This window comes from Lemur catta, chromosome 14 (genome assembly GCF_020740605.2).
Source record: "Lemur catta isolate mLemCat1 chromosome 14, mLemCat1.pri, whole genome shotgun sequence".
NCBI classification, from domain to species: domain Eukaryota; kingdom Metazoa; phylum Chordata; class Mammalia; order Primates; family Lemuridae; genus Lemur; species Lemur catta.
In genome coordinates this window covers 9736649-9761475 of record NC_059141.1, presented here as the reverse complement: position 1 = coordinate 9761475, position 24827 = coordinate 9736649, and the positions used below count along the sequence as shown (strand labels likewise).

General features: G+C 53.2%; 1 protein-coding gene across 2 annotated transcripts in view; it reads left to right on the top strand.

Annotated features, from left to right (window-relative positions):
• Positions 1-24827, top strand: part of GRK5 (G protein-coupled receptor kinase 5) — a 185386-nt gene that overhangs the window by 106766 nt on the left and 53793 nt on the right. For both annotated transcript variants that reach the window (XM_045569276.1, XM_045569277.1), the window contains one exon: positions 17609-17721. In XM_045569276.1, the coding sequence (XP_045425232.1) occupies positions 17609-17721 (113 nt within the window). The remainder of the gene's footprint in view (positions 1-17608; positions 17722-24827) is intronic.

The following is a 24827-nucleotide window of genomic DNA, read 5'->3' as shown; positions in this document are numbered from 1 at the left end:
TGCAGACATCTTTGGCTTCTCTTCTGTCTGCCCCTCGGCGTGGCACAGCAAGGCCCTGTAGGTTGCTTTCCAGAGCTCAGGCCAGGGCCTGTCTGAGTGGGAAGTGCCCTCCTGCGGCTCTGAGTTGCAGTCCTGGAAGTTAAGGGAGGATGGGCCGGCCTCCCTCCCCCTCCCCATCTTCTCCCTCCGCGCTGGGCCCAGGGCCCTCTGCTCTGGGTCACACTCTGTTCCCAGGCCCTACGGGAACGCTGGGAACCCTGGGAACTGTCCTCCTTCCTGCCTGAGGGAGGCCCCTGAGCGCTTCTGCGGCCCGCTGCTTCTCTGGTGGAAAACAGTGGCCTCCTCCTGGGGAAGGCGCAAGTCGCTGCCATCCCCTCCCTCTGACTCCCAAGGGTGCGTCTCCAGGACAGCAGAGAGGCCTGCGGGAAGGTCTCCTGGCCGGTGGGTTCTCTCCCCAGGAGCACTGTGGGCTTTGGAGCCAAAAAGACCTGGTCGTGGATCCCAGCTCCTCTGCCAATGTGCTGTGACCTTGGGCAAGTCCCCTAGACGGGCCCTGCCCTGGTTTTCTGTCCAGCAAGACCAGGCAGTGCTGCCCACCCCACAGTGGGGTTAAGTGGGAGAATGGAGGGGGCAGGCATGTGGCTCGTGGCAGGTGCTAGCCACGTGGGGGTGTGGGGTGCCTGGTGGGTGGACGTGAGCAGACCACCCCCAACATCTGTTAGTCTGGACTCTGCTGCTCTCTGACTGGCTCGACAGGGAGGCCTCGTCTTCATCATGATTCAAGCCATTCTCTTATTCAGCAAGCCCTGACCACCATTTATTCATTCATTCATTCACTCATTTCTGAGAACCTGCCATGCGCCAGGCCTTGTTCTTGGCACTGGGGGATACAGCCGTGAGTGAGACAGACCAGCACTCTAATTCTAGCTTGAGTCAGCCAAGCAGCTGTCAAAGGACACATGTGTCGAGTGCCTCCAAAGGAAGGTGACAGGAGCCCTGGCTAGGGGCCTGCGCTGGGTCCCCAGCACTGGGCGAGGCTCAGAGGGGATTCAGAATTGAGAGGCGTCCTTGCCCTTGGGAAGCGTGGGCATTGGCTGCCGGCTGTCCTCACTCTGCTCTGTTTTCATCAGTGGCAATGATGCTACAAGAAGGAATAGTCAATGTTTGAAAGAATAACATCAGTTCTTAAGAATGCCTTAGTAGCCCTGTAACAATCTTGTGTTTAACCATGTAAATAATGCCGTAGCCTAGGCTGAAAGATTGCCTGGATGTCTGTGTTCCCGAGTTCACACACCACCGACCTTCCCATCCCTCATAAGTGAAGTCACTGTCATCCCAGTTGCTGGTGTGGCCAGCTCAGGATTGCCCCTTGCCTGTGCCCTTGGGAAGCCTCGGGACACTTGAGTCTGAATGACCTGATGTGGCCAGGATGAGGGCAGTCTTGCACAACGCTTGCATCTTGGGAAAACAAATGTGATTCCTAATGTGTTGCCTTGAGTTCCTGGAACTGGGCTGTTTATTTTATGTAATATACAGCAGAGGCCGTTCTGTTGACTTCAGAGCCTTCCCGCATCTAAACTATAGCTCTTAATAGGATGTCCTTTCAGTGCGGATTACCTGGGATATTGCAGGGAAGGAAGACTAGTGTTCTTAAGGAAGGAAAAATGTTCTGCATTTCAGATCACCATCTTGAGAATTGAACATGTGCTTTTGGAGATTTGGGGACTTTAATTCCACTGGGGAAACAGTCCTCGATTTCGTCAGTGCAGGGGCTGCCCAAGGAGCGTGGGACCCCTGAGCTTTATTACAGCACTGAGGGTCAGACAGAGGGAGGGGGTGGGGATGTTGCGTCTGAAGCAGCACCTGGGTCTCCCACGCCAGGGCACAGGAGCAGCTGAAACTCGTCCAGATTTAGTAGCCGAGACTCAAAGGGTGGACCATTTGGTTCCAGCTTACCTCTTGTGGGCAGCCTGTGCCCAAACTCTTTCCCAGCTGGCGAGTGAAGAGGGGGGGTACAGGGGATTTGGCAAGAGTGCCCAGTGGCTGTTCCTTATATTAACGGTGGATAAAGAGTGTTTTCTGAGGCCTGCCATGTGCCAGGCACTGTGCTACGCACCCTGATTGATCTGTGTCTATAAGGTGGGTCATATTATTATCTCCATTTTAGGACCAAGAAAGTACACCTGAGAAGAAGTCCTGCAGCTAGTTCATGGTTATGTCTGGCAGAGTATAGGTTCAGCTGCTGTAACAAAGACCAGACCGACACTGGTCTAAACAAGGTAGCTTATTCCTCCCTCACGGAACAACGCTGGGCTTGGGGTCTGGAGCTGTGGTGGAAACTCTGTCTACATGGTCATTCAGTTCCCAGTCTCCTTCTGGCCTCAGGATGTTGCCCTCGTGGACATGGTCCAAGGCGGTGCCCCCCTGTGTCTGCATTCTAGTCTATGGGAGGGGTCATGGGGAGGGAGGACGGGGGGGGGGGGTGGCGCACACACTGCCCTTCCCTTTAAGGGTATAACTTAGACCTAACTTGAACCCCTTATTTCTGCTCACATTCCACTGGTCAAAACGTGGTCACCTAGCCACCCCTAGCTGCAGAGGTGGCTGGGAGATGTAGTCTTTCTTTGAGTGGTCATGTGTCCAGCTGAAAATGGGAGATCTAGTGCTAGGGAAAACATGATGAACAGCTACTGGGTAACAGGCAGCTGTTTCTGTCCCAGAGGTGGAGCTGGGATCTGAGTTCAGGTGGTCTACGGACGGGTTCATGCCCCTCCCTGTCCAGCACCTCATCCTGGCAGAGTTCCAGGTCAGCATCGAGGTAGAGTCCAGAGTCAGACTAAGATCCCTGGGCAGGGGTGGTGGGCGTTTCTGCTGGTCATTTGATTCTCTGGGCCTAGCTCAGCGCAGGGCACAAAGTAGGTGTTCAATCTTAAAGGAGGGAAGGAGGGAGCAGGCCTACCAGATCCAACCCTGGCTGAATGAGCTGAACAGACCTGGATGAGAATACAGGGGGCTGGGAACACAACATCCCCACCCCCTCCCTCTGTCTGACCCTCAGTGCTGTAATAAAGCTCAGGGGTCCCACGCTCCTTGGGCTGTTGGTGACCAACAGCCAGAAGGCAGCTGGGTCTGGAAGATTCGCTTCTGGGGTAGAGCTCTGCAACTACTTTGGTCTGGACGAGAAGTCCAGGGTGTTGTGTTGGCTTCCCTGGCTTAACCCTGACTTTGAATGACGTCTGTGAGCTGTGCTTCCAGAATGAAAATCCGATTACAGGCCCCCTTTGGGAAGAACTGGATTTTTCTCCGGTGGTAGCTGCTTGGGGTGTGCTGTATACATTCCAGATTTGGTTCTAGCTGCACGTAGGTCCGAGTTTGTCAGCTGCTGGCCCCAAGTAAGGATCCTGTGTGCAGGGAAGGGTCTCAGGCTCCCTCTTGCTGTGCCACAAGTGCCTACTTTAACTGGCTCTGACTCATCTAGTGCAAAATCCGACCTTTCAGAACCCAGGGCCCTCGTGAAAAAGTCCTCGGAGGGCTTTCAAAGCAGCTTATCTGCATATGAGGAGCTTACAGTTTGCCTGTTGCTGTTATTAATATTATATTTCCTGAGTAAAACTTCTCTCCGTGCAGGTGCTCAGAAGGAAAAATAAGTGAGCATTGGAGGTTCCAGTTTGGAATTTTTCAGTCATCTGAACATTGTTCTTGGCAAGGAGTAATTTAAGACAAACAGCCATTATGGGTTACATTTTTAGCCCAGTTAGAAACAGGGGTTTTACCACAGTCATATTCTTTGATCATCTCAATCATTTTTTTCTTTTTCCCAGTTATCTGTCTTGTGCTAAGTGACCGAGGAGGCCACCTATTAGGTTTAGCATCAGTCACGTATCTGTCAAAGTGTCGCTTTGGAGCCTGGCAGTCAGAGGGAGGAGGAGAAGCCTTAACAGACAGAGAACAGCGCTCCAGGCCGAGCCAGAGCTTACGAGGTCTAGACAGTTATGAGATATGTGGGGCTCTTAAAAAAGAAAGGAGAGAAGCACATGTGTTTGGGGTTCTGCATGTTTCCACTCTGTATTTGTAAAGCTGAGAAAGCTTGAGTTTAAAATAAGTGGTATTTGGCAAGAAATGGTGCTGCATGCTGACAAGTTGATTGTGCTCTTTTGCTTAGATAAAATGAAAATGCATGAGGCATTTCGCTTTTTCTCTCTTGATGATTAAAAACGTCTACTTGGCTCTTTGCAGAGACGGCTCTTGAAGATTTATATGAGACACCTGCGTGGCATTGCTCACGGGCCTCCAGGCTGACACAGCAGCTATGCTTTATGGTGTTCAAAATGCCAGGTCCCGGGAGGGGGTTTGGAAAGGCCTGAATAAGGGTCTCTGTGCCAGGCTTGGGTGGGACCCTTGGGTGAGAGTCTTTGACTTTTAAGAAAGGACTTCCCCTCAGCCACACCCTGTTCATATTGACGCAGGGCCTCGAGCAGCTGGGCAGGAAGCTAAGCAAGCCCTGGGGTGATGAGCAAGACAAACCCCCTCCCCTACCTGAGCCTCAGTTTCCCCAGCAGGGAGATGAGGGCATCGGACTAGCTTTCCTTCTGGATTCCCACAAGCCCTATGACCGACTCCCCTCAGCCTGCCCTTTCTCCGGCTCTGACGTGAGTGGGCCATGAAGGATGGGGACGTCAGTGTCGAGAAGGGGCCCCATTTCCCGTGTGACAGATCACACCCTGGCTCGGCACAGGCTGAATGAATCCGGCCATCAGCCGAGAACCGATGCACTGGGTTGTAGATTTATTCACTCATTCACCCGTCGAATGCTGTTGCACGCCAGCTCTGCGCCAGGCCCTGTGCTGGGCGCCGGGATTCGTGGGGAGCAGGATGGCCTGGTCCCTGCCGACTCCAGGTTGGGTCCGGCCCTTTTGGAATCCTGTCCTGTTGGCTTAAGGACTGGCCTCGATGTAGGTCCCAGCACAGGAATGTGCTGTGAAAAGCAATTCCAACACCCTGTTCAAGCCAGGCATTGACTTTTAGACACCAGGGATGTTAAAACTCTCCCTTAAAGGAGCAACAGATTTGTTTTGACAAAAGAAGTGTAAACAGGATCTTAGTGAATAACTTTTCTCATGGCTGTTCCTGCTTTCATCAATCCTATATTTATTGGTGACCTCATAAGTGTCCAGACTGTCCCAGGATCTACAGGGGAGGCAGAGAGGGTGGCGGTGGAGAGAGAAAATTTACAGTTTAGCCGAGGAGGCAGGGCCAACTCTTAGGACAGCAGCCAAAGGTATGAGACAGCACGTAAGTTACTTGATCACATGTGCAGTGGGGGTCACAGAGCCTAAGGAGCTCAGAGCAGGGGAGGAGCAGCGTACTCGGGTCAGCCTCTCTGGAGGAGGATCGGAGGGAAGGGCATTCCAGATAATTCTTCTGGACCGGCCCAGCCAGTGGATGTAAAGGCCCAGGTGATAGCTGGTCCCTGAGCTCCCGTGGTGTCCCCTTGTCGCAGTCCCCTGGAGGCTGGAGCTCCTGGGCTCAGAGTGCAGAGCAGCCCTGGGCCTGAGGACTCAGAATGATCAATAGGTCAGCGGTATATCTGGGTGACGGGGTGCCTCCTCTCCCCCGAGGGCCCATGGAGGTTGCCAGGGGGTGCCATCCATGTGGTGTCATCCACCTCTCAAGGTCTCGGGTCCTTGTCTGCTGCTGCTGTGGATCCCTTAGAAGCTAAAAGATGCAGAATAGTTGTTCTGCTGTCAGCAAGAGCTGAGTTCAAATCCAGTTCTGCCTCTTACTGGCGCTGTGACCCTATGTGAGTTCCTTCTCAGCACCTCTTTTTTAAGCATCTAAAATATAGCACGTGTTTCATAGGGCGGTCATGAGGATTGCATGAGACAAGCGTGTAGAGTGCCTAGCACGGTGCCAGGTGTGCAGGAAGCACCCCGATCATGTCTGCTGTTGTTTGTTACTATTATTGTTGTACATCAGGTGGCAAAGTGGGAAGGCCACTGTCTGACCCAAAGCTCATCTCTTTCTGAAAATTAGCTCTGCCAAACTATAAAAATCCACATCGAAAATCCCGACAGCATGAGCTATATAACTCCTCTAGGTGAGGTCTGAATCTAGACTCCAGCTTTCCCTGAGTTCGATTCTGCTGATGCAACATGCCTGTCCCTAACTTCCCACCCGGAATGTGGGCCCTGGGTGAGCTCAGCGTGCCTGTGAACGTGTCCAGTGCTCCCTCTTCACGCCAGCTGCAGCCGTTCTTGAGCCTGGGGCTCAGCTGAGCAAAGCTGGGAGGAGGCTTTATGGAAGGAGCTGACGTAGCTTGACATTGAGTCACCAAAGACCCAGCTCGGGTTCCAGCGGGCTGAACCCACCATGCTCTGTCCTTTGGGGAAACGAAGTCGGGGTATTGTCGTGTGGACTGAGGGGGGAACAGGAGGCTAAGAGAAGACTCCAGGAGCACAGAACAACTGCCTCCAGATGTTTGTCCCCTGCATTCCAAGAACGAGGACCCAGGGGCAGTATGACAGAAAGACAGGCATGCTCTCGAAATGAACGTGTACTCTTAGCATGGTGTTGGGAAAGAAGCTTGGGCACTGCGGGTGGAGTGCTTCCTGTCTCTGGAAGCACACGCTGGGGTTGGCTGAGCCTTTGATGGGGATCGTGTCTGCAGGATCAAGGGTGGCTGGGTCTTGGGACCCTGAGACATCAGGGCTTTCAGGAGACCATCAGTTGCCTCTCGCTTCCCGGGCATTCATTTCTCAAGCCGCTTTGGCCGGCACAGCCATGAGCCTCGCTCGACCCTGGCCATGGCCCAGGAAGGAGCTGGGAGCCTCGTCAGGGCTGGGGCAGGACGAGCCAGGTCTGCAGGGAGGCTGCTATTTGCCTTGGCCCCCGGCTTGCCCAGCCACTTCCCTGCCCTGCCCTCCTGTGGCTTTTGCGTGATGAGCTCATAGCTCCAGGTGAAGCCAAGCCCGGGCCCTGGAAGGCAAGGTGGGCCCAGCCTCTCAGGCTTCAGGGCCCCACCCCGCCTTGCTCTCTTTTCTGGCAGGCCAGGGCAGTGTGCAGGGAGAGGCAGTTGGGCGTCGTTATCCAAGGGTCAACCTGAAATGCACTTGAGAGAGACTGAGGCATGGAGCAGGGGTGATGACTCCCAGGCTCGCATTGTCCCAGCTGTATGGCCACGATGCAGGTGTGGGAGGGAAGGAGGCTGGGTGGGTTTAAAGACCCCGATGATGGTGAACTCTGCATGGGGCTCTGAAGTCTCCCTTCCCACCAGGCTCACGACCTCCCCATGGAGCTCTCCAAATGGGAGGCGGTGACATTGAAGCTTCTCTTGTTCATCAGCCTCGTTTTGTAAAAGGGGAAACCAAGGTCCAGAGGAGAATGGTGGGTCTGAGGTAATGCAGGGTCAGAGGTAGAGCTGGCGGCGAAGTCCAGTCCCCTGGCCCCAGCCCCCTGCTCCGGTGTGCTTTCTGGAAAGCAGCGAGCCAGGCAGGGCCCCGGGCTCAGGCCACCTCACTCCTGGGGCTCTGGGCTCACCACGGTGCAGCTCTAAGCATGGCTGGCAGCAGCCCTGTTGTTTCCCTTGGGTGGAAGCCACGTTAGGCGCAGCTCTTCATCACCCGGTTGCTTCAGGGAGACCTTCATTTCTGGCAGATGAGCCATGGGGGGGGGTGTCGAGAGAGTGGGAGCCTGAGATCCACACTCCCCTATTTGGAAGCGTGTGGCCTCCCTGTCACATTGCTCTGTTTGTTCATTTGTCAAATCACTCGTTCATTTTACACAGACACCTGCACTCTTGCTCGGGCCAGGCACTGTTCCAGGCACTGGGGATAAACGGTGAACTAGCCCTTTTGGTCCATGCAGTGTTGGAGCGCTAACGGGGGAGCTTTGAAAGAACATACACCACCCCCAGAGATTTGATGCAATCGGTCTGGGTGTGGCCTGGGCGTTTCACTTTCTAAAACTGCTTATATCTGCATGGAAATTTCTTTTCAAGGGGAGAAAAGGCTGTAGAAAGAATGTCCTCCTAAGAGGATGGCGCCCCCCGATGGTGGCAGGCAGAGCACGAGTGAGTAAAGACCCTAAGTCTCCGGGGCCGGACAGCAGTCACCACTGACCAGACTGCCCCGATGCCTGGCGCCTCAGCGGGCCTGGTGCCAGCGCACTGGAATGTTCCGCCTCAGGCCATGCAGGGTAAAACATGACATCCTTCAGAGCACCTGCACATTACCCAGTCCCCGCACGCAACGGGGAGACGTCTGGCAATGACAGTCCTCCGCTTTCCAGGCTCTTCCTAATCGCAGCAATTTGGCAGCTGTGCTTTTGGGATAGTTGTTCTCCCCTCATTTATAAAACCTTGAAAATGTAGAAATGAGACGACTACAGGCCACGCATTGGTGTATTTCCTTCTTGCCCCAGATTTTAAAGAACCAGCGCTGCTGATGTGCCAGGTGCCTTTTCCGCTGACGCCTCTTGGTTGTTGCGTTCCCTCCAGGTTATCGCAGAAGCGGAGCTTTACGGTCACAGGCTGCCAGGCGTTGGGACAGAGGAGAAGGCTTGGGGCTCAGTGGTTCAGACCTTCTTTCCAATATGCCAGGCCTTTTCCGGCTGTTGGCCGCAGAGCATCTGGACCTGCCTGCCACGTGGCCCTGGCCATTCCCTCAGTCTGTGCTACAGCCGCCCCTCCATTCACCCACCCAATGCTTTGTCCTGTTCCCACTGCAAAGAAACATCCAGATTCTTTGCTTTTTTTGGCCTTGAGGATGAAAGAGAGGTCACTACCTGAGTCTGGGGGCCCCGTGGGGACGGGATGTTCTCCACGTCCTGTCCGTCTCAGCCCCTTGGCCACACACCTCCTCGACTGCATCCAAAGGGTTCAAGCCACAGAGCTGACCCCCAGCAGAGGGGCAGGGGCCCCCACAAGCACCCTTCAGCCCGTCCCCCTCTTCCTCCCACAGACCCACAGACAAGAACCTTCTTTCCTCCCCCCAACCCCCGCCCGGCTGCCCAGGCCCAAGCACCTGCAACCAAGTGGTTTTACACGTGGCCTATCCAGGTGCCACCAACCTTTGTAAGGCCTGGGCTTAATATGTTGGATCCTACAGAGACACATGACAAGCACAAGACAGTCAGTAGAACTTGAGACTAGAATGAAGGGGACAAAAGGCACAGGAAGATGGTGGGATTTGGTTTGGGTGTGTTTGTGTAATTGCCATATATCATTTTTGATTCACATAAAAACATCTTTCTTGAAGTGACAGGAGCCCACTCAGCTGTTGCCAACCAAATTCCGAGTGTGTCCCTGCTCTCCTGCCCCTTCCAAGGGGCTGGTTGTGAGGGGTTGCCGTTTCCATCATGCTCTCTTGCCTTTCCAAGGTCAGAGAGCTTTCTCCTCAGGGCAAACGCCCGATTGCTTTCTCCAGCCTTGGCAGGGATTTTGAAGAGAAAGCTGTTTTCAAATCACTTCTCTGTTTGTTGTTTGAGACCTGAAATTCGGCAGAGTGGAGGGCCTGCAGCCTCTGCCTGGTGCAGTCTCCTCACATCTGTTCCTCAATTGCCTTAGGGTCTGTTAGGACCCTCTACCCCCGTAACCTGCTATTGCAGGAAAACAAAGTTCATAAAATGAAACAAAATGAAACGGACCTCCAGTTGGTAGAGAGATGGCTCCAGGCGTCCCTTCTGGACCCCCCCGCCGCCCCCACAATCAGCATGTGGTTTCATTTCCAAGGGCTCCGGTGTTAGCGTTTCCATTTCCTCAGGAAGCCGCGCTCCGTTCTTGCTCTGACTTCTGAAATGGAACGTGTGTTTTCCTTGGCACGCGCTCCAGGAGTGCCTGGGGCAACGAGGAAAACAGTCCCGCGCAGGTTTCGGCCTCAGACGCCCTCCCCACGTCCCCAGCTGTGGCTTCTTCTCGGTCCCGTCCCTAGGGGTGCCACCAGCTCTCCCGGAGCCCCGCGCCAGGGGTGGGCATCCCCGCTGCACCTGGGCTTCGTGGCCACCCGAGGGGGCCGTGCCGTCCTCACTGCCTGCGTCCCGGCTTCTTTCTGTTGGGAACCTCTGGTTGCCCTCCCCGAGTCCACATACCACAGGCTCTTAATTAAGAAAGTATGTTCCCATTTCGTGTCACTCGAAAAGAATGAAAACAGTGACAGCATTTATTTATCTTCACTATCAATATCATTCCTGTTTCCAAGTCCATTGGGGGTTCTGAGTCTGGAAGGAATTGACTGGGTTGTGAGATTTTAACCTCGGGCATGTGCTGTTGGGACACATGTGGCTTCTTCCCGAGAGGGAGGGAGGCTCGGTAAGAGCACAGGACAGCGGAGCTCTGCCTGCCCCCCCAGAGCTCAGGGCTGAGCGGCTCAGTGACGTTGAGCAGCTCGTGCCTGCTTTGGTGCTGATGGGCGTTCAAGCCCCTCCACCAGCGACATCCGTGTTCTCTCTGAACCTGCGGAGAAGCCACAGCCGTGGTTTCTTGAGTCTAGGAGTGGAGATGCGATCGCAGTGGCTGCTGTCTGTGTGGGCCTGCTGTGTGCTCAGACTGGGCCGCGTGCTCACGTGTGCTGTTGCGCGTCCTCGGCAGCCGTGGGCTGACTCTGATGGCCTCTTCGGACATGAGGCAGCAGAGCCTCTGGGAGAGGGACTTGCCAACGACCACGTAGCAACCCAGGGCTGCCCGGCCAGGGGCGGCACTCTCGCCATTTGAAGCAGGGTGATTCTGGGTGGTGGGGGCTGTCCTGTGCAGTGTGGGATGTCTAGCTGCATCCCTGGTCCCTACCCACCAACCAGTAGTAACCCCCAAGTTGTGCAAACCAAAAATGTCTACAGACATTGCCAAGACTGTCCCCAGCTGAAAACCGCTGAGCTAGAGGATAGGGGTAGGATTCAGACCCCAGCCCGTGCTAGCTCTGGAGAAGTCCTTGCCCAAGCGCGGCAGCCCTGCCTGCCTCTGGGATCCAGGCAGGGTGAGCAGTGTCTTGGAGTTTCTGAGGCGTGTCCTGGTCAGCTATAAGCACACGCCTTCTAGAATCTCCGTGGGGACCCAGCTTCATGGCAGAGGCCGAGGACAGGAATTCTTTAGTAGCGCTGCAGCAGCTTGCTCTGTGACCTTAGAGGCTGAAGGCTTATCAGCCAGCACTTTCTCCGTATCAGCAATACGGCCGTTTCACTTCCTTGTTATGCATGTGTTTACTAAAGTAGCACTTTTAATTTTCTGCAAGAACTTTTCCTTTGCATTCACAACTTGCCTAACTAGCTAGGGGAAGAGGCCTAGCTTTTGGCCTCAGTATTCAACATGCCTGCCTCACTCAGCTTAATCATCTCTAGCATTTGATTTAAAGTGACAGATGTGTGATTCTTCCTTTCATTTGAACACTTAGAGGCCATTGTGCGGTTATTAATTGGTCTAATTTGAATATTGCTGTGTCTCAGGGAACAGGGAGGCCCGAGCAGAGGGAGAGAGATGGGAGAATGGCTGGCTGGTGGAGCAGTCGGAACAGACACAGCCTCTATAGATAAAGTTCACCGTCTTATACGGGTGCGGTTCCCAGTGCCCCCAAACAAGTATAATGGTAACATCAAAGCTCACTGATCACAGGTCACCCTAGCAGATATAATAATAATGAAAAAGTTTGAAATATTGACAGAGTTACCAAAATGTGACATGGAGCACATGCTGTGGGGAAAATGGTGCAGAAAGACTTGCTGGGCGCAGGGTTGCCACAAACCTTCAATTTGTAAAAACACAACATCTGCGAATATGGTGTGACACACAGTCAGACGAGGTGCCTGTGCATTGTCTATCAAGGCTTTCACTACAGCGGCAGAGTTGAATAGGTGTGGCAGAGACCACATGACGCTCAAAGCCTGAAATATGCACTGCAGACGTTCACAGAGACCTTTTCCTACCCCTGGCTCAGAACCAGGGGCTGAGATGCCAGACCGGGAATCCCCACTGGGGCTGGAGAAACGGAGCTTTGCAATCCTGGTTAAAACTGAGCTTGGGATCTGGTCCCAAGTCCCTGTAATCATCTGCCTTTGTGGAGCTGGCACCCCGAGAAGGTCTCCAGGCTGAGAAGGGACGTAGAGGTTATTTACTCTAATTCTCCTATTTTATGGATGAAGAAAGTGAGGTCTAGCAATGGGAAGTGACTTGTCCAAGGTTGCACAGACAGTCGATGGCAGGGCTGAGACTGCCCCTGCCCAGCACTCTTCCCCTGTGGTGTCCTCAGCAATGGGCCTGGGGCTGTGGTGTGGTCAGTAGCTTATAATGAGAATAGGCCAAAAGACAAGGGAGGTCTCGGCAAAGCGCTCTGATGTCACCAGGTAAAGGTGGTGGGGACAGGGGTCCCTTGTCTCTGTTGGTTGACAGTTTGGCAAGTGTCAGGCTTGAGCTGGGAAAGGTAGAGTTGGAAGCGACTCGGCTGTGCCCAGACTCCAGGACATACGTGTTGCCTGCATGTGTGCATGTGCACCTTACATGTGTATTTCCAGACAGTCACAGCCATTACCAAGGAAGCTTACTTGCTGACCCCTCACTTAACACTCCTGGCTGATTCCTGCCCCTTCCTGCCTCAGCCGCCTCCCTCCGTGACTCACCACTTCCTATCCATTTTCTGCAAGCCATTCTTGCAGGCCCACTCAGTGGCACCCTGCAGTGGTCTCAGACCTAATGCTGAATTCTTGTCCTAACTCACCTTGTCCCACACGTCACCGTGCCCTCCAGGTCCTCCTGGTGACTCACCTGGAGATCCACCTCCCCGCTGTGGCTCCTCCTTGCCCCTCCCCTCAACCTCAAGCCCCATTTTTCTCTGGCTTTGACCTTTTCCTCCTGCGTCACCTGGACTCAGCCTCTGTCCCACCGGCATTGCCGTCAGCTACTCTGCCATCCCCATCCCCATACTCTAGTGTCAGTCTGGGTGCCACCCCTGAAACCGACCCTGTGTCACGAGAGGACATCTGTGCCCCTCTGCTGAGACAGCTTCCTGGGCTCTTCCCAACTGATGGAGGCAGTTTTGTGCCATGGACACCGGTCCGTGGCTTCTCTTCCCAGCGCTATCCGTGAACGTGCCTCCCTCTCACACACTGCTAAGGACAAAGACTAAGCGCGGGTCTGTTAACTTGCTAAGGGCACTGTCTGCTGGGTGGACGTGGCTCTGTCCCAGGGCGTGGCTGGAATTGGGTGTGCTGCAGGGAGGTGTGGCAATCCTGCCTTCCCAGCGGCTGTGGGCATGCTCAGGAGGGGGGGAGTGTCAGTCCTTTGAAGAAACAAACAACGCATGTGGCTGTAAAGCCAATGTAGTCCAGCTCCTCACCAGAGCAGGGTCCCGACTGCAGGAGCTGGCGCCTGCCCCGCCCAAAAGCCAGGGCCTGAACCCACAGGCCACAGTGGCTCCCAAACCTGTGACTTCCTCTGTAAATGTCTCGGACTCCCTGCCCGCCCCACCGCCTCCCCTTCTTGTCCCTGTTTCGGAGGAATGTACTTGAATCATTTTTGCTCCCAAATCGTTGATTCCCCAGTGAGACGAGGAATCTGTTCCAGGCTCCGTGGCCTGGGAGCCCAGCCTTTTCCCGTCTGAGCCCAGCCTGCCTTCCCAGTGTGTGTCCCGCCACCGTCGTGTGTGCAGAGCCGGCCCCGCTCCTGCCAGTGCACTCTGCCCTTCGATCAAGGGTACAGCTCAGTGCCTCGGAGCTTATCATGGGCTTGCTAGACCCTTGTCCCTTTCTGGTCACCCTCCTCTTCCAGATGTCACATCACAAAGGTGATGCCCCTATTCTTGGTCTCAGCTGATGGCCAGCTGTTAACTCCCGTTACTAGATCATTGACCTGCCAGTGGGTATAAGATGTGTCCCCTCCCACCCACCCACACAACAGGTGTTGAATTCCAGAAGAGATCCTTAACATCGAAGGAAACTTCTAGTATCGAAAAGCAGGAGACTTGGAAGAGAGCGTGTCGAGTGAACGAAGGACCCAAAAGAATAAAGTTAGAATGACTGGCTGATTCACGGATACCTCAGGGCAGGGGAGCCTGGGGCTCCCTCCCGTTGTAGGTGACGGATTTTCACCATCTGAAAGGGCCTGTGTGTACAGTGCGTGTGTGCCTGTGTGTACAGCATCCTAGTGTTCTCCCCGACAGAAAGATAGATTCAGAGGAGACAGAGAAAAGGCTCCTGCCCCCTCCTGGATGCTTCTCCTGACCAAGCCCAGCAGAGCACACCCGGGACAAGGGCTGTGCAGGCCCTCCTGCAGCCTGGCCGTCACCAATGCAAGCAGCTTCTGTCGAAGCAAACCGGAAAGGGTCCGCCCCAAGGACGTACTGCAGAGCTGCTCATGCTTCCAACCGCAGTGTCGTCCGCCTTCCAGAAGTGACCTGCACCTCGGGTTTGCTCTCCACACATCAGGAACTTTGATTTTCACCTCCTTCTGTTACCTGGATCATTCCCACATGCGTATTTTTCTTTCCGTGGCCTCCTTACCCATTTCTAAAGGAACTGTAAACATTGCGCTTTGTTTGATTTTGTTGTTGTTTTGGGTGCTTCCTCAGAAGATAGGCCCATTTATCTTGATTTGGAGTTGAGAATAAAATACAAAAAGATACTTACTGGTCCCTTTAGTTCTTCCTGGGCTTCCGACAGTGGCTTTCTTGCCTGGGATCCTCCGTGCAGCGGGGAGAGGCACGGAACGGAGGTGCTGACAGCTTGTGGGAATCACGTGGTGTTTCCTGTGTGCTGTGAGTTTGTGACAGCCTTGTTTCCATACTGACAGCAGATGCCATAAGCAGAGGAAACAATCCTGTCAGATGAACCCTTAAGGAATCACAATACGGTACATAAAATCTTAGAACTGCTTTTGGAAATGGGGGGGCACCTTGCTCAGATCACATGGGAGTTAAGAGTTATGATGCTTTCTCTGCCGTAATTGAATAAAACGAGTTTGACACAAGGTAATTTACTCTGGTTCTGTATTTGTGCTGGGAAAGCTCCGCTGATTGGGAAAGGACGCAAAGGTTTGTTTTCCTCCCCTCGGGGGACCAGGTTGAGTGAGAGGCCAACGCAGGCTGTGTCTGCAGGGCATTGTGCTAACAGGTGCAGGCTGCAGACCTGTCACGGGCCGCTGAAACCAGGTTTCCTACTGTGGCTGCAGATCACACTCATCTAACTTGACATTTATTACTGTCACTTGGGATTCTGTCTGCTCACCCACACACGCCCCTGCTGCCCTTTCCAATCCAGTCCAAGCTCCCTGAGGGCTGGGACCGCATCCCTATGTCCCCCTCCCCCTTAGCACCTGGCACATATTGAGGCTAAATGCTTGTTGGAACGGCTATTTGTGAGCCATCTGTGCTTGGGGAGGTGGAGACTGCACCCACGGTTGGAGGGCAGAGTTAAGGCAATAGTCCAAGGCTAGTCTGAGCCACGAAACCACTTGGGGAGAGGCCAAGAGGAGGACTTTGCTGGTGGCACATCCACGTGGCTCAGCACCCACTCACTCGGGAGAGAATGAAATATTCTTGAGCACCGTCCTCTACCTACGATATTTAGAACTGGTGAATTCCTACAAAAATAGGCCCTGCCCACAGGCAGTTTACCCGTGAAAGAAGTGGGCCGTAGAACTCTCCAGCCTGTGTGCCCAGTCACTGTTCTTTCAGTTCCAAGAGACAGTTACCCAACGCCCACTGGGTTAAGCGACCACCCTGTGTGGTAAACAAAGCGCAGGCTGGCCTCGGGGGGCTGCCTGTGGGGCTCCCTCCCCACGCGGCTCTGGGCTCTGCTCGCCCTGTGCCCGCTTCGTTCTCTGGCCTCTGGCTGCGAAGAGGGAAAGAGTCTCGGCAGCTCCTGGCTGATCAGTCATCCCAGAGGCACTTCCTGACGGTGGACAAAAGCCCTGGGAGGACTCCGGGCTGCACGGTCACATGCCCTCACCTGATTGTCCAGGACTGGATCCCAGCCGTCCCTGAACTTATCACTGTCATCCCTAAGGTTGGGAGGCATCGGCTCCCTTTTAGAATTGGAGGCATGGGTTGTATTTGTACAGACTGGGAGAGAGGAGGTTCCCTAAGGGAAGGGAGAAAGGACAGACCAAAAATCCCACATCCATGATGATAACAGGTGGTGTTTAGTAAGCACGCCCTATGTGCCAGCCTCTGTTCAATCCTCACAACAGTCCTTGGCGTTAGGTCCCTGGTTCACAGGTGATAAAACTGAGGGACAGTGTTGTCAGGTCAGTTGCCCCAGGTCACGCAGGCAGTGAGCGGAGGGGCTGGGGTTTGAACCCCAGCAGTTTAGCTCCCAAGCCCACCCCACAGCTACCTGGAGATCTCCCTCTCTGCAAGTCATAGCTCGACCTCCCGGATAAACTCTCTGCGAGTCCAGAATCAAAGTTGTGCTGGCGACGTGGCTGAGTTCATGTTGCCTTCCACATCTCAAGAGAAACCCTTGCTAGGGGGATGGTGGCCTGGCTCCTCCTCTACACCTGGCAGGGGTTTAGTCATCCCCTCTGGCCACGTTGCCCTCCTTCCCAAGCTCTAGGACCTTCTCAGTTTCCCCACAAAGCCATCTGACTGTGTCCCATGCTCAGTGTCCAGTGCTGGAGAGGGCCTGATGCAGTGTGTCTCTGGGAGTCCTGTGAGCATTTCTGGCTGGAGAAAACTAAGCCCAGAGAGGGCAGATGAGTTGTTGGAAGCAGCACAGCAAGTCGTTGCCTAGCACCCTGGCGCCTGGGCCTCCCGACTGAAAGTCTAGCACTATTTCCTCTTCAGAACCCCCCTAGCTACTGAGTGGCTGAGGGTGGGTCACTTCCTGTCTCCTTTCCTCTAGCTCCTCCACTGGAAAATGCAGAGTTTTCATAATTTGAAGCATCCTAAGACTGGGCTTTTCTCCAATGGGGCAAAAATGATTTTTATTTTATTTTTTCTTTTTACTGTGTCCACTTAGGATGCTTTGAACTATAAGCAATTTAAAATTTTCTGAACTGCCCCAAACAAGGGGAATATGTTGTCTCATACATAAGCATTTCAGATGCCGTTTGGCATGCAGGCATGGTTTGATCCAGAGATCCGTGACATCACCAGGGCACCAACTCTACTTCTTATAATTTTCCCAGCTCTCACCTCGTCTGTGTGTCAACCTCATCCTCAAAGTGGCTTCCCTTGCAGTGTCAAACACTGCAGCAGATCCTGGCCTCACACCCACGCACCACAACCTCCAGAGAAAGGGAGCACCGGGCAGTCTGAGGTTCACTCTGACCGGACTGGCTGATGTTGTGTGGCTGCCACCCCATCCAGTCACAGTAATCAGGGAACGTGATGTGCTGATTGGCGTGCCAGGGGATGGAATCGGTCCCCAGAACTGCTGGCACGTCCATACAGAAGTCAGGGCATTGAAAAGGGGGAGGGGGGCAGGGGAAGAGGTTGGGTCATAACCAGTGCCTTCCTCTACTGACCTTGTCTCTCTGAGTCTGCAGAGACTTTGACTTAAATAAAGGGTCCCGAGAGTTTGCCAATCACCTTGCTCATCCATCCCGGGCTCTGCATCCAGGTGTGGGGTTGGCAGGAAGGGCCTGCCTGGCCCTCTCCTGGGTCTCACCACATTCTTCTTTTCTTGTCTCCAGACAGAGATTACTGCAGTTTATGTGACAAGCAGCCGATTGGGAGGCTGCTTTTCCGGCAGTTCTGCGAAACCAGGCCTGGGCTGGAGTGTTACATTCAGTTTCTGGACTCAGTGGTAAGTCCCTGCTCCTGGGGAGGGGGGGCCTTTGGTCCTCTGTGATCAGTGATCATTTTTGCTCCAAGAAAAAGACCTAATGGTTTAGAAGAGTGAGAAATAAACTCATTGCTTACAAAACTCTCAGTGCAGACTTTGAGAAGGCAAAGTTGTCTTAAGATCTAAACTCAGTGGGTGGCCTAGGGTGGGCCATCTCCCCTCTGGACCTTGGTTGCTGCTGCTGTAAAGGGAGACCCCGTCGGCTCTCTGATTCAAGGGGCCTGGGTTATTATGGCGGCACCACCTGGTGAGGTTGGGCCATTTCCCCAACACCCTGAGGAAGCTCTTGGATTCTGTGGCCTCTTCCCCCAGCTGAGAAGCCATTTTATAAAATTCCAAAGCGTGTGTGTTTGTATAATTGTTTATTGTCAGTGTCCCCCTAGAATGCAAGCTCCCTGAGGGCAGGACCCTGGGCTTCCTGTTCACGCCTGCCTAGCACAGGGCCTGGCACAGACAGGCACTCAGTAGATGTTTGGTGAATGAACGTGCACTGGCTGTTTCAGGCCAGTCTGGCGGCCAAAGGCTGCACCAGCCTCTGGCATGGGTGGCTGGGAGCTCAGCGCCTGTCCAGGAAGGCAAGGGACCTCAGCCTGGCCAGCTGCCCTTTGGGCTTCTGAGGGAGGAGGATAAGGGGTGGAGGGGCGAGGAATGGAGACCAGCCGTGAAAGGGACGAAGTCATCCAGGCCCCCTCCCAGGGGCAGGGGCCAGATGCTGTTGTTTCCTAGAGACCCTTGTGTCATCACTGGCTGCAGCCGTCCTGACCCATCTCAGTTTCAGGGACAGTCTTTGGGGCTCAAGTTTCTGTGTCTGCTGTCGGATCTGTGCAGCTCTCTAGACTCATGGCCAAACTGTGCACTAGACACGTCCACCGAAGTTACAAGGGCCCCTCAAAGTCAGCAAGTCCAAAACCCACTCAGCACCTGCTCCCAGGCCCCCAAAACCACCGGCCCTGACACATTCCCTATTCCAGTGGCCAGCACCCACGGTCACCCGAGCCTGAAATCTTTGCACTGGCCTCGACCCTGTCCTGTCCTCATCCTCCCCCACCTGCTCCTGTGCCTGGTGTGACCCCTCCCCGGCCAGCCACCTCCTCCTGGAGCTCCGCCTCGGTCCTGGTGTGGGCTCTTGGCGCCTCGTGTGAGCGATTACAGCAGTTTCAGCCTTAACTGAGTATTAGAAACACCTGGGGAGCCTTAAAAACCACCAGAGCCTGAGCTAAAGCCCACACTAATTAATTTGATTCTCTAAGGGTGGGGCCTAGTGTTTTTATAACTTTTTATTATGGAAAATTTCAAACTATAAAAAGTGAAAGTCGGCAGAATAGTATAATGAACTCCCATACACCCTTCACCCCACTTTGACAATGAGCTCGTGGCCAATCTTCTTTCATCCACACCCCCATCCTACCCTCTGTAGCACCTTGTATAAATTTTGGATATTATATTATTTCATCTGTGAACTTTCTGGTATGTATCTCTGAACGATAAGGCCTCTTAAAAAATACTATTATCATAGCTAAAAGAGAAATTCTTTACTATCATTAAATGTTAGTGTTGAAATTTCTAATTTTCTCATACATTTTATAACTGCATGTTTTAACAGATTGTTTGAATTGGTCTGGGTAAGGTCCACACATTGTGACTGGTTGATATTTTTCTTGACTCTAGACACCCCATAACCATCCATTTCCTCTTATAACGTATTTGTTGTTCCTCCAGAACAGTTTCCGACAGTCTGAATGTTGCACTGTCATCCCCAAGTGTCATTTAATAGGTTCCTCTGTATTTCTTGTAAACTGCTGGTTGGATCTAGAAACTTGACAGATTCATTTTCTCTTTTGTGGGGTGAGGGGGTGGTGAGGTGACTTCACAAGTGGCTTTATGTTCTTCTGTTAGGGGCATGTCATATCTGGTGGTCTTTCTTTTTGACACGGTAGCAGCCATTGATAGTCAACACTTAAATCTCTTGGTTAGTGCAGGGTTGCAACATGGCAACCTTCTAATTCTATCATTCCTTCTTCATTCGGCAACCAGAACATTTCCTTTCGATTACTGCCTGGTGACCCAGTGGTAAAGTTCATATAGGAAAAGCTTGATTCTTTCCCTGCATCTATATCTTCAAGATACCAAATTGGTTTAGTAGCTTCCTCCAATAGCAGCAATTAATAAGAGTTTTAAACTTTTGGTTCTAAACATGCTGCGTGCATTTTGATGCATGGTATCATTATCCTCACTGATGCTTCCTGGTTTCATCACTGGCCAGTGGGGACATCTGAGTCCTTGACAGGGCCCGGCAGTCCCCGGTAGTCTCCTTGATGTCTGGGATGATACAGCATCCTGGGCTCATTTTGTGCTAGAGTCCATTGTTTTTCAAAGGAGCCCTGGTTCCTTTTACTGGGAAATGGCACTTAGAGGCCATAGTTCAGCACTGGGGCGCTCATTGCCACTAGATTGGCCATTGTTTTTAGCAGATACTGGGATTTTTCAAATCTCCCAGCACTTTAATATGTATCCAGGGTTGGGAAGTATTGACATTCAGGATGAAGTCCAGGTTCGGAAGCCGACTTACCGGATCTTCCATCGACAGGCCCCTGCCTGCCCTTTCACGCTCAGCCTGCACCAGAGTGTCTCTGGAGCCCTGTGTTGTAGCCCAGACACCTGCTTGTGGTGGCTCTGACTTGCCAGGCAAGATTAAATTCCTTGGCCTTGGCTCCCTCAGTGCCACTGCCTGCAATGCCTCCCATGGTCCCATTTGCCTGGCAAATGCCTGCTTGTCCTGTACTCTCAGATGCCCTTCTGATGTCCCTGTCCCTCCTCCTCTGCCATACCTCTCTGCTGTGGGTGCTGGCCTCTGACACGCACCTGAGCCACATCGCTGCGCCTGCTGGCAGAACGGTGAACTGATAGAGAGTGCCAGATCCAGGGACAGGAGGCCAGGGCAATGCTGGCTCTGCCACCAGCTCTCGGTGGGACCTTGGGCAGATGTTTAACCCCACTATGCCTCGTGTCTTCATCTGTAGGTGGGCGTGTAGCTGTGTCTGATGATGGTAGAGGTGTAGAGTCGAGACGACGTGAGTTCCTACTGCTCAGAGCAGTGCCTGGGACGTCACAGAGGCTCAGTGAGTGTAGTCATGGGAGGGGTGGTATCTGTGTACCCGTCTCCTCCACTAGCCGGAAGGCTCTTAGTGGCACAGACATGGCCCATGGTCTCTGAATCAGCCCACAATACCGCACCTGGAAGATGGTCAGTGCCTAGACTCAGGCCCAGTGGGGGCTGGTGACTTCCCCAGAGTCACAGAGCAAGTGGGGGCAGAGGTAGGCCGAGAACCCAGGTCTCCAGTGCACCTTCCTCCTCCTTACTCTGCTCTGTGGTCAGGTGGATTCTGGGTCAGGCATCCTAAGGTCTGTGGCAGGGGTGGGCTCCTTGTTTCATGGAGACCTACCGTGACTCTTCCTGCAGAGTGAACCGTCAGACCTACCACGAGCCTGTCCAGCGATCCTATGTGTTTCCCAGATTGGATTTTCTTAAAACAAGACCCAGAAGTCTGATAGGCCAAGTCCTCATGATTCTGTTCCCAGCCCTGCTCCAGCGGCGAGTCTGGGAGAGTATTGGGTTGCCTGTCTTGTTTGTGAACTGGCAGGTCTGGGCCCATTACACATCTCAGGGCATTCATCTCCACAGGGTCTTTGTTTGTGGCCATTAAACTGGGGGGCTGTTGGCCGAGAAGCATCCAAAGCCCCCAGCGCAGCCCCCCTCACAGCTGTCTGGAGTGTTCCCAAGCCTCCGTGGCCTGGCGAGCCCTTAGCAGGACTTGGTCTTGGTTTCCTTTCTCTGGAGTCACAGGACACAGTGGACCATGGCAAAGCCTTCACTTGAGGCAGGACCAGAGGCCCAGCACCATTCTTTTAGTCTTTCATTCATTCACTTAATAAAAGTACTCTGCCAGGTCTGGGCCCTTGGGATCAATTGGCCAATAAAACGGACCAAAATCTCTGCGCTCCTGTTGTTTGTCTTCTAGCCAGGAAGAGATGGGCCAAGCACAGTAAGCACAATAAGCCAACGATACAGAACGTTCGAGGGTGGTTAATGGGAAGAAAAGGGAAAACTGGAGCAGGTTAGAGGGGGCTGGGAGTGTGAAGTGGGGAGGCAGTTGGTTGTATCCCCAAGTGGGGTGGTCAGCAGATGTGTCTTTGAAAAGTGACATTGGACTGAAGAGTAGGAGGAGTTGGGGACTTGGCCAGGTGAGTATGTGGTGGAAGAGCATCATGGGCAGGAAACAGCCAGTGCAAAGACCTGCAGGTGCGAGGTCCATAGATGGAGATGGGAGCAAGGGCAGAGGGTAGGAGAGGAGCTGATCATGGAAGACTGTGCCATCAAAGAACTGGGACTTTTACTTTGTGTGACGTGGGGGAGCGACTGGAGGGATTTTAGCACAGCAATGGTGTGGTCTGACTCAGGTGGCTTCCACATTGGGGCAGGGAGATTTGATAGGAGGCCTTTGAGGCAGTCCTGGTGAGAGCTAGTGGTGGCTCAAGGCAGCGTGGAAGCCATTGGCAGTGGTGAGCAGTGGTTGGATTTGGGACATGTTTGGAAGGCGGAATTACCAGTATTTTCTAATGGATTAGAGGTGAGAGAGAAGAGTTAAGAAAGACTTCAAAGTTTTGACCTGGAAAGATGGAGTCAGGAGAAGGCTGTGGGGGGAGCAGGGGCTCCACGCAGCCACAGGGACAGGTGGTCATCCAAGGGAAGATGTTCAGGGCAGGTGGGTATTCAAGGCTGGAGTTTGTGGGAAAGGTCTGTGCTGGAAATAGAAAACTGGGAGTTGTCAACATAGAGCTGGTATTTAAACCCGTGGCTGGCTGAGCTACCCAGGAGACGAATGTCGACGGAGAAGTGATGAGGACCAAAGCCTGAGCCCCGGACCGAGGGCTGCTTTCCAGTTGGAAAGGATGAGGCGGCGGCAGCTTTGGGAGCTGTCTAGAGAGTTGATGAGGCAGAGCAGGGTGAGGCTAAGCCTAGGAGCCGGTGGAATTTTCCAGCGACGTGTTTTGTTAGACACTTATAGTCCATTTGAGAAGGAAGAAAAAAAATCCAAAGGATGCCCATTTTCATTCTGGTCATACAGTCTTTCCCTTTCTCTGGGCCTGGACCAAGAGCTGCTTTTTGGAAAGGAAATGTGAGTCTGGCCCCGGGCACGAGTGTGTCAAACGCTCTTTCCATATGGCTTCGCGGAGCCGCCACTCAGGACAGGCTGCCCCCGTCCCTGGGAATCAGCAAGGCCTTTTCAGCGCCCATCTTGACGTCAAATGACCAGCCTTTGGGACGCCTCTTTTACGCATGAAGACTTTATTGAGTTTTCCAGGGCCTGGCGTGACTTCTCCTCTAAAATCCAGTTTTTCTTCCATCCTGACTGGAGCCCAGAGGAGGGAGGAGATGGCAGTGTCCTTGGTGTGGCAGTGCTGCCCCAGGCACTTCCTGGCCCAGCCAACGCCATCCACACCACTCCTCGTCTATGTTGAATTTCTACCAAGTGGAGTCTGTTAAAAATAACCTGTTCTCCGTGGGCTCTGACGTAGTCCCTAGGAAAGGCTCTCCTCCTGCACAGTCTGAACGTCTGCGTCTCTCAAGTCAAGTGGAAGACTGTGGCTGTTTTTAAACGAGGCCCAGGTGATTTTCTGGGCAGCAGAACTCTTTGTGCGTCATTCACCAGACTGCAGGGGTAATTCAGCCGTTGGCGCTGGCCATCGAGGGGCCGTCAGGAACATGAGAAAGATGGCCCTTTTGCCCCCCCAGAGAGAAATGGAGTCAGTGACCTAAGCCAAGGCCACGACTAGGTCTGGTCTCTAGAGGTCAAAGAGGGTTTGCCCAGCTGATCAGGGCCTTGGAAGGGGTTCAGGGTAATGTCAACCCCAACAGGCCAAGAGGGTCTTGCCATGGGCGTCTTCAAGATTGATGGACCTCTTTCTCTCTAACCTCTTCTCTGGGATCCCTGACCACATGCTGGCTCTTTTCAAACCTTCTTGTCCCCACACTTGGGTGAGAATTTTCAGGTCTCTTCTCTTTGGGATTGGGGGAGGTCTGGCAGATGCTCAACCAGGTTCACTCAGCACACCTTTGCTGGGTGTCTCCCAGGTGCCAGGCTCTGTTCTAGCAGTTGGGGACTCCACAGTGAGCAGGAGAAGTAAGCGCCTGCCCTCATGGAGCTTGCTTTCTGGTGAAATGAAAGATTGAAAAATAAATAAGGAAAATTTTTAAATGAAGTAAGCAATACCAGCTATGAGTTCAGATACCTGGTAAGTATTAGTTATTATCTCAAAATGTTTTGGCTTGAAACATAACAATAAACATTTATTATCTTATAGTTTTTGTGGTCAAGAATTTGGGAATGGTTTAGCTAGGTGCTGTTGGCTCAAGGTCTCTCACAAGGTCCTATCAAGGTGTTGGCTGGGCTGCAGTCATCTGATGGCTTGGCTGTGGCTGGAGGATCTGCTTCCAGGCTCATGCACATGCTGGCAAGTTGGTGCTGGCTATTGGCAAGAGGCCTCAGCTGTTCTCCTGGTGAAGGCCTCTGAGGAACTGTTTGAGCGTCCTCATAACGTGGCTTGCTTTGTCCAGAGCGAGCAACCCCAGAGAGCACGGTAGAAGCTGCAGCATCTCCTATGACCTAGTCTCAGAGCATCCACACTGTCATTTCCGTGGTACCATACTGGGTACCCAGGTTAGCCCCATCCCTTGTGGAAAGAGCCTTCTTAAGAGCATGAATGGCAGGAGGCAAGGATTACTGAAGGCCACCTTGGAGGGGGGCAATGACAAGTATGAGGTTACAGCAAATGACATCTTGTTCCAGGAAATGTTAAAGGGCATTCCAAGCCACTCTCATTAGCCCAGGACGAGAGAAGATCACACGAAGTTAGTGGGCTATCACAAGGCTTTAGATATGCCTGATTATCTGAATTTTTATTGTAAAATGGTCTGCTGTGTCCCACCAGGGGAACTAAGTATTCTGTTTCTGTAGTTTATGAGCCACATCCAGTATCTGTCTTTCTGTCGCTGCTTTGACCTCCCT